The sequence below is a fragment of the Sphaerodactylus townsendi genome, linkage group LG03, assembly GCF_021028975.2.
Source record: "Sphaerodactylus townsendi isolate TG3544 linkage group LG03, MPM_Stown_v2.3, whole genome shotgun sequence".
Lineage (NCBI taxonomy): Eukaryota > Metazoa > Chordata > Lepidosauria > Squamata > Sphaerodactylidae > Sphaerodactylus > Sphaerodactylus townsendi.
In genome coordinates, this window is record NC_059427.1 from 145,384,834 (window position 1) to 145,401,494 (window position 16,661).

General features: G+C 49.3%; 1 protein-coding gene across 1 annotated transcript in view; it reads right to left on the minus strand.

Annotated features, from left to right (window-relative positions):
• The window catches only part of G6PD (glucose-6-phosphate dehydrogenase), a 43,960-nt gene that overhangs the window by 14,632 nt on the left and 12,667 nt on the right, over positions 1 to 16,661 (minus strand). Inside the window, exons 2-7 of the mRNA XM_048488096.1 lie at positions 8,836 to 8,873; positions 8,640 to 8,748; positions 7,821 to 8,038; positions 3,838 to 3,996; positions 3,522 to 3,647; positions 2,915 to 3,008 (exon numbers count right to left, since the gene is read on the minus strand). Coding sequence (XP_048344053.1) covers positions 2,915 to 3,008; positions 3,522 to 3,647; positions 3,838 to 3,996; positions 7,821 to 8,038; positions 8,640 to 8,748; positions 8,836 to 8,873 — 744 coding nt within the window. The remainder of the gene's footprint in view (positions 1 to 2,914; positions 3,009 to 3,521; positions 3,648 to 3,837; positions 3,997 to 7,820; positions 8,039 to 8,639; positions 8,749 to 8,835; positions 8,874 to 16,661) is intronic.

A 16,661-nucleotide genomic window follows, 5' to 3' on the forward strand; every position in this document is an offset into this window, starting at 1 on the left:
AACCTCAGTTGTCAGGTTAAATTGCTGTGTTGGCACTTTGCGATAAATACGTGGGTTTTGGGTTGCAATTTGGGCACTCGGTCTCGAAAAGGTTCGCCATCACTGATCTATCTTTTTCTCTTCCTTTGTCTTCACTGCTGTTACTCTGTTTTGATGTACTGTCTGTTATCTGAAGTATTTTCAACTTACTGTTGCCAGTTAGTCTTATCAGTAATATTTACTGTTGAGTGGGTGAACCCACTCTGCATGCATTGACTGTAAGGAAAGCTACGCTACTGAATGTTTTAAACTGTTATAATTATATCTTGCGTATGCAGTTTCAGCTGAGTTGTTTATTGAGTAGGAGCAGCTCTCAATAAACTTTAAAATATATTTTTCTAAAAAGTTTTGTGTGTCTGCATTTATGCGTGCACTTTTACAAAATCCTAACCCACGTTTCTTTGTCAAGAGTAGGCAGTAAGCCTCTCTCTTTCTTTACACAAGTTGCATCCTCATTGGCAGGGAGCACAGGGCATTGTCTGCGATTGTGATCTGCAACTACCCGGTAGGGTTTATTTTTGGAGGAGGGCTTATATTTTAAGCATCCTCCAAAAATCCTGAAAAATCATTATAGGGCTTATTTTTGGGGTAGGGCTTGTTTTTGGGGAAACATGGTATATACATACATACATATATACATATATAAATTAAATTATCTCAAATATAATTGAACAGAAAAGAAAATATAAAAAAGGAGAATACAGCTACCCATACTGTATATATATTAACTCTAACACACTGGGTCTTAAAATTACAACACTAATATCATTCAGAGAGAATATTACATAGTTTTAAAATTCGTTAACCTTCTAACCTTCAGTTTCAATGTATCTAGTAGGCAATTATTTATATCTTAATAACAAATGAATATTCTTACTATTGTTATTATTCTTGCATAATTGATTCAGTCTCAAATAAGACATACAGTTCCCATTTCTCATCAAACTCTTGCTTTGACTGTCTGCAAGATTTGTTAATTTGACCATTATAGCATCTTCTCTAATTTTATCCTCCCAGAGTTCTGTGTTAAGATCTTTCAGTTTTCCAACAGGATGCAACTATGACCCTTGCAGCTGTTAATAGGTGCCAACATGATGTTTCCATAAGCAACGGGAGTTCAGCTAACCATTGCTGGCATGGTTAAGAGCATCGGGGTTATATTAGCCCACTGTTACTCTTGGAGAAGCAGGTTAATGCGGCAACAAAAATTATCCGCTGCAGCAGTTGGGTGTTTCAGGCTAATGTGCAGGGCTGGAGGATGGTTTCTGAAAGGAGGCTGGAAACTGGGTCTCCGCATGAACAGCTCACATCCAGTCAATTCAGAAGTGATGTGCACATTTCTTAAAAGGAAGTAATCTGTATGACAGAACTACATTTGTTTATTTGTCTGTATTTTCAGCCCGCCCAGTACCCAAAGAACTCAGGGCAGGTTACGACACAAGATAAAAATCTTTGCGCGGCCTGGGGCCCTCGTACCTTCGGGACCGCATTACCCCATATGTCCCTACTCGGCCTCTGCGTTCAGCAGAGGCCAATTTGCTGGTGGTCCCCGGCCCCTCAATGATGCGGCTGGCCTCCACGCGGGCCAGGACTTTTACAGCGCTGGCCCTGGCCTGGTGGAACACCCTTCCTCCAGCTGTCCGGGCCCTGCGAGTTCGCAGGGCCTGTAAGACCGTGTTGCTCCACTGGGCCTTTGGAGTGTCCAGCCGCTGGTACAGTGCCCCCTCACTGCTCCTTGCCTCGATGCGGTTATATCAGGGTCCCCTCATATTGAGGGGCCCCGCCATCCCCCCTTCTGGGGGTAGGTTTTAAATTGGGGTTGACGCCTCTTGTCTATTTATGTATTACTGTTATTCGCTGTTTTATACGAGTTTCAAGTTATTTTATTGATGAGTATGGGATGGAGACTAGGTATTTATATTTTGTATGACCACTCCTGTTTGATGTTTAAATGGTGTTGTTCACCGCCCAGAGCCCCTTGGGGATCGGGCGGTATAAAAATTGAACAAACAAACAAACAAACAAAACAGCAACACGCCTAAAAACAATTACAATATATTACATTATAACAATAAAACTTATTTAAAATCCATAAAACCAATTAAAATCTATCAAAATTCACCATCATACGAGATATGCAGAAGCGTCTTTCAATTAGTCATGGATTTCTGTAGCATGTACATATGGCACGACACATATACTGATAACGGACACATACTCGGAAATAACAGTCACACACAAAAATTAATCTTGGCTCAAGAAGCCATGGTTCCAATGGCTTCATTGGGGACATGGGGTATCCCATGTCCCTGGGTGCTCACCACCGAGTCCCGTCACCCTCCCGGCCTCCCTGCAAGCTGGCTCCTGCCCTCCCCAGACCCTGCAGGGAGGCAGGGGGTGAGGCTTGGTGGCGGGCAGCTGCAGCACCTGCCTGGGCCACCCGCCGTCCCGCCCTCCCTGCTGGCTCTAGTAAGTGGGGCCGGGGAGCAAGGTGGGGGGGCCCCGTGGGGAGGCAGTCATGCCCCTGGGCACCATTTAGGCCAGGTACGCCACTGCATGGTTCACAATTGGGGACAGAGGGAAGTGGTATCTAGACATGAAAGACACTCAGCCAATATGGGGACTCAGCACCGCCAGCTGGTGTGTGATTAGTACTTTTCTTGATTTCATTGAGAACTACAGGGAGGTGTTTTATTGAGAACTACAGTGAGGTGTTCTGAGTAAAGCTGAACAGTTCTGGGTAGAAGGTCCCTCATTCCCATCACGCAGCTGGGAAATTCAGGATCGGAAGTGGTCACCTGACCAAGCGTAATCAGCCAGGTCTTGAACCCAGCTCTCCTGGGTCGATGACACACCGATCCAGAATCGCTCCTACCTTCTCATCTCGCACATCGTCAGAGTTAGTTGAGGCTGGTTTCTCCATGGCCACCAAGCAGAGCATCTGGAGGAGGTGGTTCTGCATTACATCCCTGTCAGGCAAGGCAGTGAAATGCTAGTTATTGGTCACGTCAGCCCCACTGTTCTAGCCTGTGGCTGTTCAGAGCCACCTGGGTTCTGTCTGGGTTTTCCGCTGCCAGGGCAGACAATCCTGTGTGCTGGAGTATGAAATGCTGAGAACGTCTGGGGCGAAAACATTCAGCTAGATTCAGGGGGACAGAGAAAAACACCCGAGAGAGGAAGGAAGGTCCAAAAAAGCAACAGAAATGGTCGCTCTTGCTGCCAACTAAGGCCAATTGGAAAGTATTTGTCTGTTAAGTACTATAGCAGTTCTCTTTGTTTAAATCTGAATGGTAAAGATATACTGTTAAAACAGACTGAGAGCAACTGCCTCTCTTAAAATATAAACTGGTCGCCACCGGCACCTCATTTGTTTCCTGGCCTACGTCTGTCGGGACCCCCATCCCACAGGTGTGATGCGCAGCACTGGCAAATCGCTAATGATGTTTCTCTTCCGCCAGATTCTTCCCCGGGCTACCTCTCACCGGATAATGCCGAACTCATCGAAGTAGCCACCACGGCCCTCTGTGCCGAACGGCTCTTTGAAGGTCAGAATGACACAGGCCACGTTGTCCCGGTTCCAGACGGGGCCAAAGATCCGGTTCCCAAACCTGCAAAGGAAGCAGGATGGCTGGAGTCAAGACACTGCGGGTGTGATAGTGGGAGAGTAAAATCAAAGGGTCCCCGTTTCGTTTCTAATCGATTGGGCCCCACCCAACAACGCCCCTGCCAAGATTCCACCCTGCCCAACACTCCACTGGAAGTTAGTTCCCTCGGCATCACCCGGGTTCCCCGTTATACCTGAGCACCATCAGGTTCTGCACCATCTCCTTGCCCAGGTAGTGGTCAATGCGGTAGATCTGGTCTTCTCTAAAAAGGGCCGAGATGTGATTTGACAGCCGGTTGGAACTTTCCAAGTCTTTGCCAAAAGGCTTCTCCACGATGACCCGGTTCCAGCCACTAGAGGAAGGGCGCAAGTGTCAGTCTTTAGGTGGAAGTGGCAGTCAAGCGGAGGCAAGGCTAGGTGCAGCCTTGCAGCCCTCTCGAAGGCTGAGACGTAGGCTGACCAGAGACGAAGTGCAGCCCAGACGAAGGCTGAGCGCGCTTTGCAACACACACATTGTGGGCTCCAGAAAGTTAAGTCAGGCTAGGCAGATTTTTTAAAGTATTGTCGAAGGTTTTCACAGCCGGATTCAACTGGTTCTGGTGGGTTTTCCGGGCTGTGTGGCCGTGGTCTGGTGGATCTTGTTCCTAACGTTTTGCCTACATCTGTGGCTGACGTCTTCAGAGATATATCACAGAGGGAAGTCTGTTGTTACACACTGTGTCCTGTGATACACCTCTGAAGATGCCAGCCACAGATGCAGGCGAAACGTTAGGAAAAAGATCCACCAGACCACGGCCACGCAGCCCGGAAAACCCACCAGAACCAGATTTTTTAAAGTTCACTTTACAAAATGTATTCTGGTTCTAGCACTGAAATCCTACTCCCTGATTGCCACGAGCCTCCCTCCCTGCCTCCTGCATCCACCTGGCAGCTTCCTCAGGGAGATCTGTGTGAAACATATAAGAAATAATGCTCCCGCTGGTTCCCGCGAAGGAAGCTCGGTGCAAAATGCACAGACATTATTAACACATTGAAATAAGATTGTCTTCTCACGGCATCCGCTTTCCCCCCTAGTCTCTTTGCTCCAATTTGTGCAGCCCTTCATTCTCTTCTGGCCGGTTTCTAGCCATAGGAGCTAATACCCACAAATACACATGGTCTCCAAAAATCACAGTGGAACAGTGGCAAAAGCAAAATGAAACTGTGCCCTAATTGCGCATTCTAGATGAACTCATGAGGCCCTAAGCAAACCATACTCAACCCTCTAGCTGGGGCTAACACCAAGCTAACTTACACAGTGGATGTAAGAACTGCAAGAAGAGTTTGGATTTATATCCCCCCTTTCTCTCCTGCAGGAGACTCAAAGGGGCTTACAATCTCCTTGCCCTTCCCCCCTCACAACAAACACCCTGTGAGGTAGGTGGGGCTGAGAGAGCTCCGAGAAGCTGTGACTAGCCCAAGGTCACCCAGCTGGCGTGTGTGGGAGTGTACAGGCTAATCTGAATTCCCCAGATAAGCCTCCACAGCTGAGGCGGCCGAGCTGGGAATCAAACCCGGTTCCTCCAGATTAGATACACGAGCTCTTAACCTCCTACGCCACTGCTGCTCCCACAAACAAGCCTCCCTCTCAAAAACCACTGCCGTGACTACCGGGAATAAGCTTCTTCCACAGGATGCCGCTTGGGTGGACAGGCTACCTATCAGAGCAGAGGCAGGAAAATAGCCTGATTCATAACATATGAATTGGCTTCGAGCCTCTCCACATTACGGGAATGAGCCACTTGGGCCCATTTGAGTGCAATTAGTGCAAAAGGAAAAAAAATAATGAAGCAAGGAAGCTCAACTGGCAATACTTGCTCTTGCCCCGTGCCCAGGGGAGAGAGCAGATTAAAAGGAGAAGGGAAGGAAACAGAGCCACGGAGAGTCAGAGCCTGCTTAAGAAAGAATTACAAGGCATTAAAAGCAAGACTAATGACTGCTGACCAACACTCAAGCAGCTAAGACGGGATGTTGGAAGTCAATAAATGGCAATAATTCAAAAGACTGTAAATATACAAATGAAACCAGACACTTTCTGCTGGGACTTTTTTACGTATAACAGCAGCTGCAAAGAATACTTTATGTGCAGAAATGGAAACCTGCAGTTATACCTACAATTTAAGAATGGTGGGCAGGAGTATTAGAGTTGGCAGAGATAACTTTGTTACTCAAAGAAAAGAGTTTAAGTTTTTGGACAACAGGAAACCCTTGATAAGAATATTTGGATAAAATTAAAAAAAACTAACTTGATGAAGAATTAAGAAGGTTAAGGAGTGTTAAAGTAAATACCAAAAGAGAAAAGAGATTTTTGTTAGAGGTAACTGTAATGATACAATTTTATCTAGGTCAGTGATGGCGAACCTTTTCGAGACCGAGTGCCCAAATTGCAACCCAAAACCCACTTATTTATCGCAAAGTGCCAATGCAGCAATTTAACCTGAATACTGAAGTTTTAGTTTAGAAAAAATGGGTGGTTCCAAGGCGTGCGTTATTCAGGAATAAGCGTGGTAGTAGTCGGTGGTTTGCTTTGAAGCAACCGTACAACTCTTCCAACGGGTGAATCATGACCCTCGGAGGGTTTACTCAGAAGCAAGCCCCATCGCCAGCATCCGAGCTTATTCCCAGGTAAATGATCGTGCTTTAGTTCTTCGCATGAAAATCAGTGGGGTTTAACAGCGCTTAACAGGGTTACCTACACTGCTTCCACAAAACTAAATCTTAGGTTTAATGCTAATAATCGAGCCCAGCAGCCCAGGTTAGCCTAGATCATGTGTGGGGGGGCACTCTGTTTGTGTGTGCCCACAGAGAGGGCTCTGAGTGCCACCTCTGGCACCCGTGCCATGGGTTCGCCACCACTGATCTAGGTGGTTAATGACCAAGTGGTAAAACATTACTTTTAGTTGGTTGTTGTGGGCTTTCCGGGCTGTGTGGCCGTGGTCTGGTAGATCTTGTTCCTAATGTTTTGCCCGCATTTGTGGCCAGCTACATTGGCCAGCAGATGTAGGCCACACAGCCCGGAAAGCCCTCAACAACCAGTTGAGTTCGGCCATGAAAGCCTTCAACAACACATTACTTTTAGGTGGATTCCTCAGCGGCCAAAAACGGCAGTGTGAAAACGGTGTAAACCCTTTTACACCGTTTAAAACCGTTTCCCACCATTTTCACACCGCTGTTTTTGGCCCATGCGGAATCCGCCTTAGTGTTAATATTTGGTGCAGATGAAACTAGAAGTCCTTGTGGAAAATGTACCTTGTACTTCGGTAAATTTCTCTTTGTGTACTTTTGCTGATGTAAAGACTTCCAAGTGCTAATAAAATTATAATTAGATTTTTAAAAAAAGAATCTTAGGGGGGATTAGAAGGAGTTAAGGAGGAGGAGAGGGTGGTCAAAGGCGGGAATGTAACCTCCATACGCAAAGGCTCTGTATGTCAGAATGCTGCTGGCTTGGGGTTCATAGTGGGGGCAGCTGCATCCTTGGTTGCCGATTTCTCAAAAACATGGTTAGCCGCTGTAGAAAATGGAATGGTAAACTAGATGGGTGCCAGGGTTATAGTTTGCCCACAGAGCCAACAAGACCTCAAACCAGCCCTGGATGGGTCCCCATACCACGAAGGTTGGGAACTGCTAGCTTAGATGGCTTTGCTACAACACCCCCCCCCCCTTTCTCACACGCAGTCACATTGGCACCAGGCTTAATCACACAGTGCTAACCGGATTCTCTTTTAACCAGGACGCATTACCTTCACCAACAGCAGCAGTGGCGAAGTGGTTAAGAGCAGGTGCATTCTAATCTGGAGAACCAGGTTTGATTCCCCACTCTGCCGCCTGAGCTGTGGAGGCTCATCTGGTGAACTAGATTAGCTTGTGCACTCCAACACATGCCAGCTGGGTGACCCTGGGCTAGTCACAGTTCTTTGGAGCTCTCTCAGCCCCACCCACCTCACAGGGTTTTTGTTGGGGGGGTAGGGAAGGGAAAGGAGACTGTAAGCCCCTTTGAGAAAGGGGAGGATATAAATCCAAACTCTTCTTCTTTCTACTTACCATGTATAGTCTGCGTTGGCTCGGCACATGTATATGGACACCTACTGCTCACTGCCAACCCTCAAATATACACCCTCACCAAGAGCCAAACTCTTACACTGTACTCATGCAGACTTCTCGGATGTTCCGGGTGACATCCTCGTAGACACTAGGTGGCAAAGCCAAGTAGAAGAGCCGGTTGGCTTTCTCGCCATTGTGCAGAGAGTTCAGGTGAGCGTTGAGCCGTTCAAAGGAAGCCCGGTCGTCATATTTTCCCTGGATGTAGGAGTTGCGGGCAAAGAATGCATCGAGCTTCCCTTGTTCCTCAGTGGTGGCCTGGAACAATTTTGGTATTTGTTACTTACAAGAAGAAGGCCTGCTTCGCTTTTACCACCCTCTAGAACAGGGGTGGGCAATTATTTTTTCCATGGGGCCGCATAAGAAACAGAAAATATTGTGGAGAGCTGGGCCAAAAGGCTGAACTCAATTCTGCATAATATTTATTGTATTTCTTTATATAAAAAAGCAGTAAATAGCATTGTTTTGACAAGCGGGCAAGACTAGTATATGTTAAAGTTATGCAATGAAAAAGTGAGGTTGCCTTCCAAAAAATGTAATTTATTCACACAAATTTCTCAAAACAATGGTAGACAAAATGTTAACATTTTTTACTATTTGTGACTCATACGGGCCAGTCAGGGTCATCCGGCGGGCCGGATGTGGCCCGCGGGCCATATAATGCCCAGGTCTGCTCTAGAATCAAATGCACGTCTCCCACTAAGACAGCAGTGGCTGTCTACCCTACTATCAGCCAAGCAAAGAGAAGCAATGGTGCTTTCAGCTTCTTGTGGGAGGACAGATCACAGAAAAGGTCAAAAGTCCAAGCAATGTCTAGAAATCATTGTGAAGTGGTCCCGGGACTTGAGCGAAGTCTCACCTTCAGGTACGGCTGGCTTTGCTTGCGGACGTCAGCAACGGTGAGCTGGGACCGAGCATAACCCACCACGTACGTGTCATCGGGGAGCAGCCCATCTCGGAACAGCCACCTGTGCAGGAGATCAGACCGGCTGTTGATGCGAGAACAGGTAAATGAGAAAGAAGGGAGGCCTCGTGGGCAGCAAAATAGGACTTACCAGATGGTCGGATAGATCTTCTTCTTGGCTAGATCACCCTGAAATTGGGTGGGAGGGGGAGAGAGGGAGAGAAACATTTATATTACTGCTAGAAAAGAAAAAATGTGTGCTGAGAAGAAGAAGAAGAGTTTGGATTTATACCCCACCTTTCTCTCCTGTAAGGAGACTCAAGATGGCTTGCAAGCCCCTTTCCCTTCCCCCTCCCCACAACAGACACCTTGTGAGGTCGGTGGGGCCGAGAGACTTCTGAGAGAACTGGGACTAGCCCAAGGTCACCCAGCAGGAGTGCGGAAACACATCTGGTTCACCAGATAAGCTTCTGCCACTCAGGTGGAGGAGTGGGAAATCCAACCCGGTTCTCCAGATTAGAATCCACCTGCTCTTAACCACTACACCACGCTGGCTCTCTGAGGGTCAACGGCTGGGCTGGCATTTCATTGGGACTGGAATTCAGATGTCTCAAAATAGTCATTTTGATATTCCCTTGCCCACAAGACCAGGCACTCCTATTTAACCTTCTGTCCCTGTTCCAAATGCATTATCACAGGTTTAGCAGAATTATATGATTATGTGCTGATAATGACAGCGCTCATTAGAACCAGGGGTATACCAGTGGCAATCAGGTACAAGACAACCAACAGCACATCCTCAGTTCAGTCCACTCCTCAACCATCATGAATATGTATCACTGCTTCAATCACAACGCAGGTATCGACCACATCACTGCACCGTAATCCTCCGTACAGCTCCTGCTTCCCAGTGGGAAATACTGGGAGTAATAGGAGCAGAATACAAAGGGGAGCACATCAATGCCCTCCTATTAATGCTCCCTCTTCTGTCCTCCAGCAGCAGTGGCGTAGTGGTTAAGAGCAGGTACGCTCTAATCTGGAGGAACCGGGTTTGATTCCCCGCTCTGCTGCTTGAGCTGAGGAGGCTTATCTGGAGAATTCAGATTAGCCTGTGCACTCCCACACATGCCAGCTGGGTGACCTTGGGCTAGTCACAGTTCTTCGGAGCTCTCTCAGCCCCACCTACCTCACAGGGTGTTTGTTGTGAGGGGGGAAGGGCAAGGAGATTGTAAGCCCCTTTGAGACTCCTACAGAAGAGAAAAGGGGGGATATAAATCCAAACTCCTCCTCTTCATCATTCCCCCCATTCTTTCACAAAGCTTTGGTCCCTGCCACATAACTCCTGGGGCCATCTACTGAAGCTGAATGGTGGGAGAATCAGGACAGACGGAAGGACTTCTTCGAACAGCACTCAGTGGAACGGAGGAACGTGCTGCCACAGGGTGTGATGCTGGACGCCAGCTTGGAAAGCTTTAAAAGGGGTGTGGACACATTCAGGGAGGACGGGGCTATCAGCAGCTACCAGTGATAATAAATATCTACTCCTTCCAGTGCCAGAGGCAGAATGTCCCTTTAAATCAATTGCTGGCAAAACGCTACTCGCAGTCATCCTGCCATGACAGCGCTCACTAGATTCAGCTGGTTGGCTGCTGTGAACAGAACAATTCAATTCAATTCAATTCATACCCCGCCCTATCCCCGAAGGGCTCAGGGCGGCTAACAACATGATAAAACAGTACAATATAATAGAATAACCAATGATAACAGTAATAATGCATTAAGAACTAGAAATAAGACCAATGGGCTAAAAGGGCCTTTGGCCTGATCCAGTGCGGCTCTACTTATGTTCTTAAGGTCTGGTCAGGATTGGCACACCCAGATGTTTGGAGACCTTGGGGAAGATGTGAGACTTTTGCCAGTATGCCAGCGTAGCGTTTAAGAGTGCTGGTCTAGTATCTGGGAGGCCTGGGTTCGAATCCTCACTCATGCCATGGAAGCTCACCGGGCCGGTCACATTCTTTCAGCCTAACCTACCTCACAGGGTTGTTGTGAGAATTAACAGAAGGAGAGAAGAAGAGTGTAAGCCGCTTGGGCCCCACACCATTCGTTGCAAACTTCTCACCCAAATCTTGTCAGAATTTACTGGAACTGATGAAGACAGTCGTCAACTCCTATCGTCTGACGTTTTCCCTCTAGTTGCCACTAAGGCCGCTATTTTTACTTTTTTAGCTACCATTATAAAGAGGAAATTTATAGCAGCCCATGATCCCAAAGCCAAATGGTAGATGACGTGCATGATGTTCAGACCCTATTATAAGTGGCGTAGTGATTAAGAGCAGGTGCATTCTAATCTGGAGGAACCGGGTTTGATTCCCCGCTCTGTCGCTTGAGCTGTGGAGACTTATCTGGGGAATTCAGATTAGCCTGTGCACTCCCACACACGCCAGCTGGGTGACCTTGGGCTAGTCACAGCTTCTCGGAGCTCTCTCAGCCCCACCCACCTCACAGGGTGTTTGTTGTGAGGGGGAAGGGCAAGGAGATTGTAATCCCCTTTGAGTCTCCTACAGGAGAGAAAGGAGGGATATAAATCAAAACTCTTCTTCTTCTATTGTTATTTTTTTTGAAAAAAAAGGCCTGTTCCACTAGGCATTCGGCCAGCTGGGATAACATTGAAAACTTGCTTTATAATAAACAGCTGGCCTCCTATGGGCAGAAGGAAGGGGAAGGGGGGAACTTCTGGTGCCATCTGAAATCTATGTAATTTATGCAATTTATGGTTCCTTAATTCGTGGGGCTTGATTGTTTTTAGCTGACTTTAAATGTTAGATATATGACTGTTGGACACTGCTCTGAGTCCCTCAGGGGAGGGCGGTATACAAATTCAATAAACAAATAAGCAAATAAAAATATGCATGGCAGAGGCATTATTTGTGACTGTAATTTTTCTTTTAATGTCCTATTTATGATTGTAAAGATCTATAGCTAACAACCCATTCTTAACTTAACTAGCTAGCTAGTTTTAGGTCCCCATTGGGGAGAAAGGCAGGAGACATTAAATAAAACAATACCCTACAAAAGTCCTGGCTGGGTTATGCTCCCTCAGTCACGCAAATAAGATCTAGGCCAGTCAGTTTATTTGAACTGCATTCCACGCCCAACCCCTCTGTGACTCAGCGCCTTTCTTCTCGCCCGGTGCCAGGCAGTGCTATTCATTAGTCACTTGCCCGTGCCCTTTCAAAGGGCAAGAACTTTGCTTCCACCCGGTGCTGTGCCTGAGAGAGGCTTGCCTAGTCATGCTGCGTTAACTAAACCGGCAGCCACGCCTGTGGGCTCCCGGCCCAGTCCCTCACACCACTGGCCCAAGTGGGAGTCAGCGGCGGATCAGTGCCTGGTTACCAAGCTGTAGAACACGCTGCATCAATCCAGATGAGGAGGGGCAACTGGAGGCAAACAAAAACTTTCAAAGGAAGACTCTTTCACAAATGCCATTCGGAATGGGGGACCCCTGGGCTGGGGAGACGACAAAGAAAGAATCCCTCCACCTCTCCATCCAGCTACAGGGAAAGGGGAGACCATTGAGATTTGAGCACCAGTATGCCGCTTGCCTTCCTTTCGGCTGCTTATTGTTATGGAACGCTTGGCATGCCGCTGGTTAATGGCACAGAATGCTGTCTCTCTCCCAGCCAGTGTGGTGTAGTGCTCAAGAGCAGGTGAATTCTAATCTGGAGAACCAGGTTTGATTCCCCGCTCTGCCACTTGAGCTGTGGAGACTTATCTGGGGAACTAGTTTAGCTTGTGCTCTCCCACACACGCCAGCTGGGTGACCTTGGGCTAGTCACAGTTCTTCGGAGCTCTCTCAGCCCCACCCACCTCACAGGGTGTTTGTTGTGAGGGGGGAAGGGAAAGGAGATTGTAAGCCCCTTTGAGTCTCCTTGCAGGAGAGAAAGGGGGGGATAGAAATCCAAACTCTTCTTCTTCTTCCCTTTAAAGTGCTCTCTTTCTGCAAAAGAATTGGCTTCACTTCTTAGGGCTTGACACAGGATCTCCAGATGTATTTACGTTTCCATACAAGCAGCTGGGGTAAAGAAGAGTATCAAACAGGGACACAATGGGAGGGCTCTTCTTCCCTCACCCCTGAGGTACGCCCCACCCCAAGCTGCTATTAGTGGGGCTGGGAGAGGCAGGCTGTTTGTCTTTGTGTCCACACCAGAGCTGATGGCAGCCCGCTCTCTTTTGGAGAATTAAGGCTGACAATTCAGGACTGGGAAATTCATGGGTGGGTGGGATGTGCCTGGGGAAGGACATCCATTCTTCAGGGTATATCACAGAGTCTGCCCTCTGAAGCTGTCATTTTCTCCAAGGAAAACCGATCTCTCTAGCCTGAAGATCAGCTGTAATTCCAGGAGACCTCCAGGCCCCATCTGGAGGTTGGCGACCCTATGGGAAAGTAATAACCACTCCTGCTCCGGCACTCAGTGGCCTCAATCCCCGTGTACACGTTAACGTGCATATACTCCGATGGCTAAGCATCACCGAGACCTGGGTGCGAGAAGGTGAGACGGTCGCCTTAAACGAAGTCTCACCCCCGGGTTTCGCGTGTGTCCACCAGCCTCGAACACAGGGCCGGGGGGGGAGGTGTGGCAATGTTCATCCGGGATGCCATCGCTTTCAGGGCAGCCCCTGCCCCTCAAATTCCCGGGTTCGAATGTGCTGGTTTGGAGTGGTTGTCAGGGGAGAGGTTGGCCGTCTTCTTGGTGTACCGGTCGCCTAGCGCACCCGGCGACGGCCTGCCACGGCTGCTGGAGGCGGTGGCTGAGTGGGCGTTGCGTTTCCCTCGACTTATTGTCTTGGGGGACTTCAACGTCCATGTGGACGCCGCCTCATGTTCAGCGGCAGTGGACCTGGTGTCATCCATGGCGATGCTGGGACTCTCCCTATTAAACACAGGCGCCACCCATGAAGCCGGTCACACTTTGGACCTGGTTTTTGGGGCGAGAGTGGATATGGCGGTATCCTCTGTTAGCAGAGTGCCATGGTCCGACCATTTTGCCCTGAAGGTCCGGATGGATCGGCCGCGCCACCCCCGTCTAGGCGACGGACTTATTTATGTCCGCCCGCGGAGACTTATGGAACCGATCGGGTTCCTGAATGCCCTGCGGGACCCTGAGCCCTCTGGTACCCTCGATGAGCAGGTGGCGGCCTGGAATTCCAGACTCTCCGATGCCATCGAGGAAATTGCTCCCAAGCGCCCCCGCTCACGGCAGGCTCCTTGGTATACTGGGGAGCTGCGCCAGATGAAGCGGGAACTCAGGCGGCTAGAGCGAGCATGGAGGAAGTCTCGCGACGAAGTGGCACGAACAACTTATAGGACGTTTATGAAGGCCTATGAGTTGGCGATAAGGAGGGTGAAGAGGGCTTATTTTTCATCCTCCCTCGCGTCTGCTAGCTCTCGCCCGGCACAATTATTTCGGACTGTTCGGTCCCTCACTTCTTTAGTGGAGGGATCCACAAATTCTCAATTGGCTATTGGCTGTGAGGCATTTCAGAGCTTTTTTGTAGAAAAAGTCATGTCACTCAGCCGGGACCTTCCAGCCACATTTGATACAGTAAGGGAACTCGAGGCTCCCTCGCCGTCTTCAGGTCCAAGCTTGGACCGGTTTTCCCTGCTCCGCGAGCCCGATGTTGACAGGGTCCTGGCTGCTGTTAGACCTACTACTTGTCCTCTGGATCCGTGCCCCTCCTGGCTAATAAAAGCCTGCCGGGAGGAGTTACGACCCCACCTGTTGAATATAGTCAACTGCTCCCTTGAGCAAGGAGTGTTTCCGGGTGGGTTGAAGGAGGCAGTGGTCCGCCCACTCTTGAAAAGACCATCCTTAGATCCTGGCGATCTGGCCAATTACCGCCCCGTTTCGAATCTTTCGTTTCTGGGGAAGGTAATTGAGAGAGTGGTGTTGGAGCAGCTTCAGGGTTTCCTGGAGGACACATCGGCGCTCGATCCCTTCCAGTCCGGCTTCCGTGCTGGACATGGGACGGAGACCGTCCTCGTCGCCATCACAGATATACTCCGCATGCAGCTAGACCGAGGCGGATCGGCGCTGCTGATTCTATTAGATCTTACAGCAGCGTTTGATATGGTCGATCACGACCTTTTGATCCACCGCCTGGCCACCTCTGGAGTACGGGGCACTGTCCTTCAGTGGATTGCCTCGTTTCTCCAGGGTCGGGGTCAGCAGGTATGGTGCGGGGATGAGGCCTCCCATAGGGCCCCACTTAGTTGTGGGGTCCCCCAGGGGGCCTTGCTTTCCCCGCTCTTATTTAACATCTACATGCGACCCCTCGCTCAGCTGGTGCGGAGTTTTGGGCTGGTTTGTCACCAATATGCGGATGACACCCAGCTCATTCTGTTGATGGAGGGGGGGGGCGGCCTCTGCCCCTGTAGCTCTACAGCACTGTTTGGAGTCGGTTGCTGGTTGGTTGAGGCAGAGCAGGTTAAAACTTAATCCAACGAAGACGGAGGTCCTTTGGCTGGGCCGGGGGGAGAGACCAGGGGAATTTTGGCCGCCAGTCTTGCAGGGGGTTGAGTTGGCCCCAGCATCTTTGGCCTGCAGCCTGGGGGTCCGCCTGGACTCTTCACTATCGATGGAGGGCCAGGTGGCCCATGTTACCCGGGTTGCGTTTTTTTACCTCCGCCAGGCTCGGCGGCTGGCTCCCTATCTCTCCCAGTCCGACCTGGCCACTGTGATCCATGCGACGGTCACCTCGAGGTTGGATTACTGTAACTCGCTCTACGCGGGCCTTCCCTTGCGACTGATCCGGAAGTTGAAGCTGGTCCAGAACGCGGCAGCCCGGCTCTTGACAGGTGGTGGTTATTCAGATCACATCACCCCTGTGCTGCGCTGCCTGCACTGGCTCCCAGTGGAGTTCCGGATCGTTTTCAAGGTGTTGGTAATGACCTTTAAGGCCTTACGCGGCATGGGGCCCTCATACCTACGGGACCGCATCACCCCTTATGTCCCAAATAGGCCGCTGCGTTCGGCGGCGGCAGAGCTGCTGGAGATCCCTGGCCCTGCGATGGTGCGGCTGGCCCTGGCCCCTGCCTGGTGGAATGCTCTTCCTCCAGCTGTCCGGGCCCTGCGGGACCTTGGTGAGTTCCGCAGGGCCTGCAAGGCTGAGCTATTCCACCGGGCCTTTGGGGGGGCTGGCCGCGGTTCTATCACCCCCCACTGAAGCTGCCGTTTCCATCTGGCCGGGCCCTGGTTTCCATCTTGGGCCGACCTATCCCCTCCCTCCATTGGCCTCTAGTCCGGGCGCTCTGATATCTGATATTTTAATCAGTATGTAATTGAAATCGCTATTAAGTTTTAAAGTTTTAAGTTTTAATGAATTAAGCTGCACTCTTGTATTTGATATGTTTTATTGATTGTTATTGAATGTGCAGCCATTCTGTGAGCCGCCTCGAGCCCTTCGGGGGTGAGGCGGCTTATAAATCTCATAATAAATAAATAAATAAATAAATAAGCTACTATAATTTAACTGCTTGTTTTTAAACATGGGGCATCAACGCGCATGGAATGTACACAGTAGTAAAAACAAGAGGGAGTCCTGCCTTGAGATATTTACAGTCTGAACTGTTTTGGCTGAGCAGTTAGGAAAGGTGGGGACAAGGGAAACGAGGGATGACTGAGAGCTATTACGGATACTTAAGGTTTACTTTGATTGGGGACCAAGAGTGCAATTAGATGAGCTGCTGGCGGTTTATGACTATATGCCTTTAATTTTCTTCCAAAGGAGTCACAGGAGTCTTCCAAAGGAGTCTTACCTTTAAAGCCCTTTGAAACCTGGGGCCCAAATATCTGGCATTCTTCAGGAGCAGCAGGAGCAGCAGTGGCGTAGGAGGTTAAGAGCTCGTGTATCTAATCTGGAGGAACCGGGTTTGATTCCCTGCTCTGCCGCCTGAGCTGTGGAGGCTTATCTGGG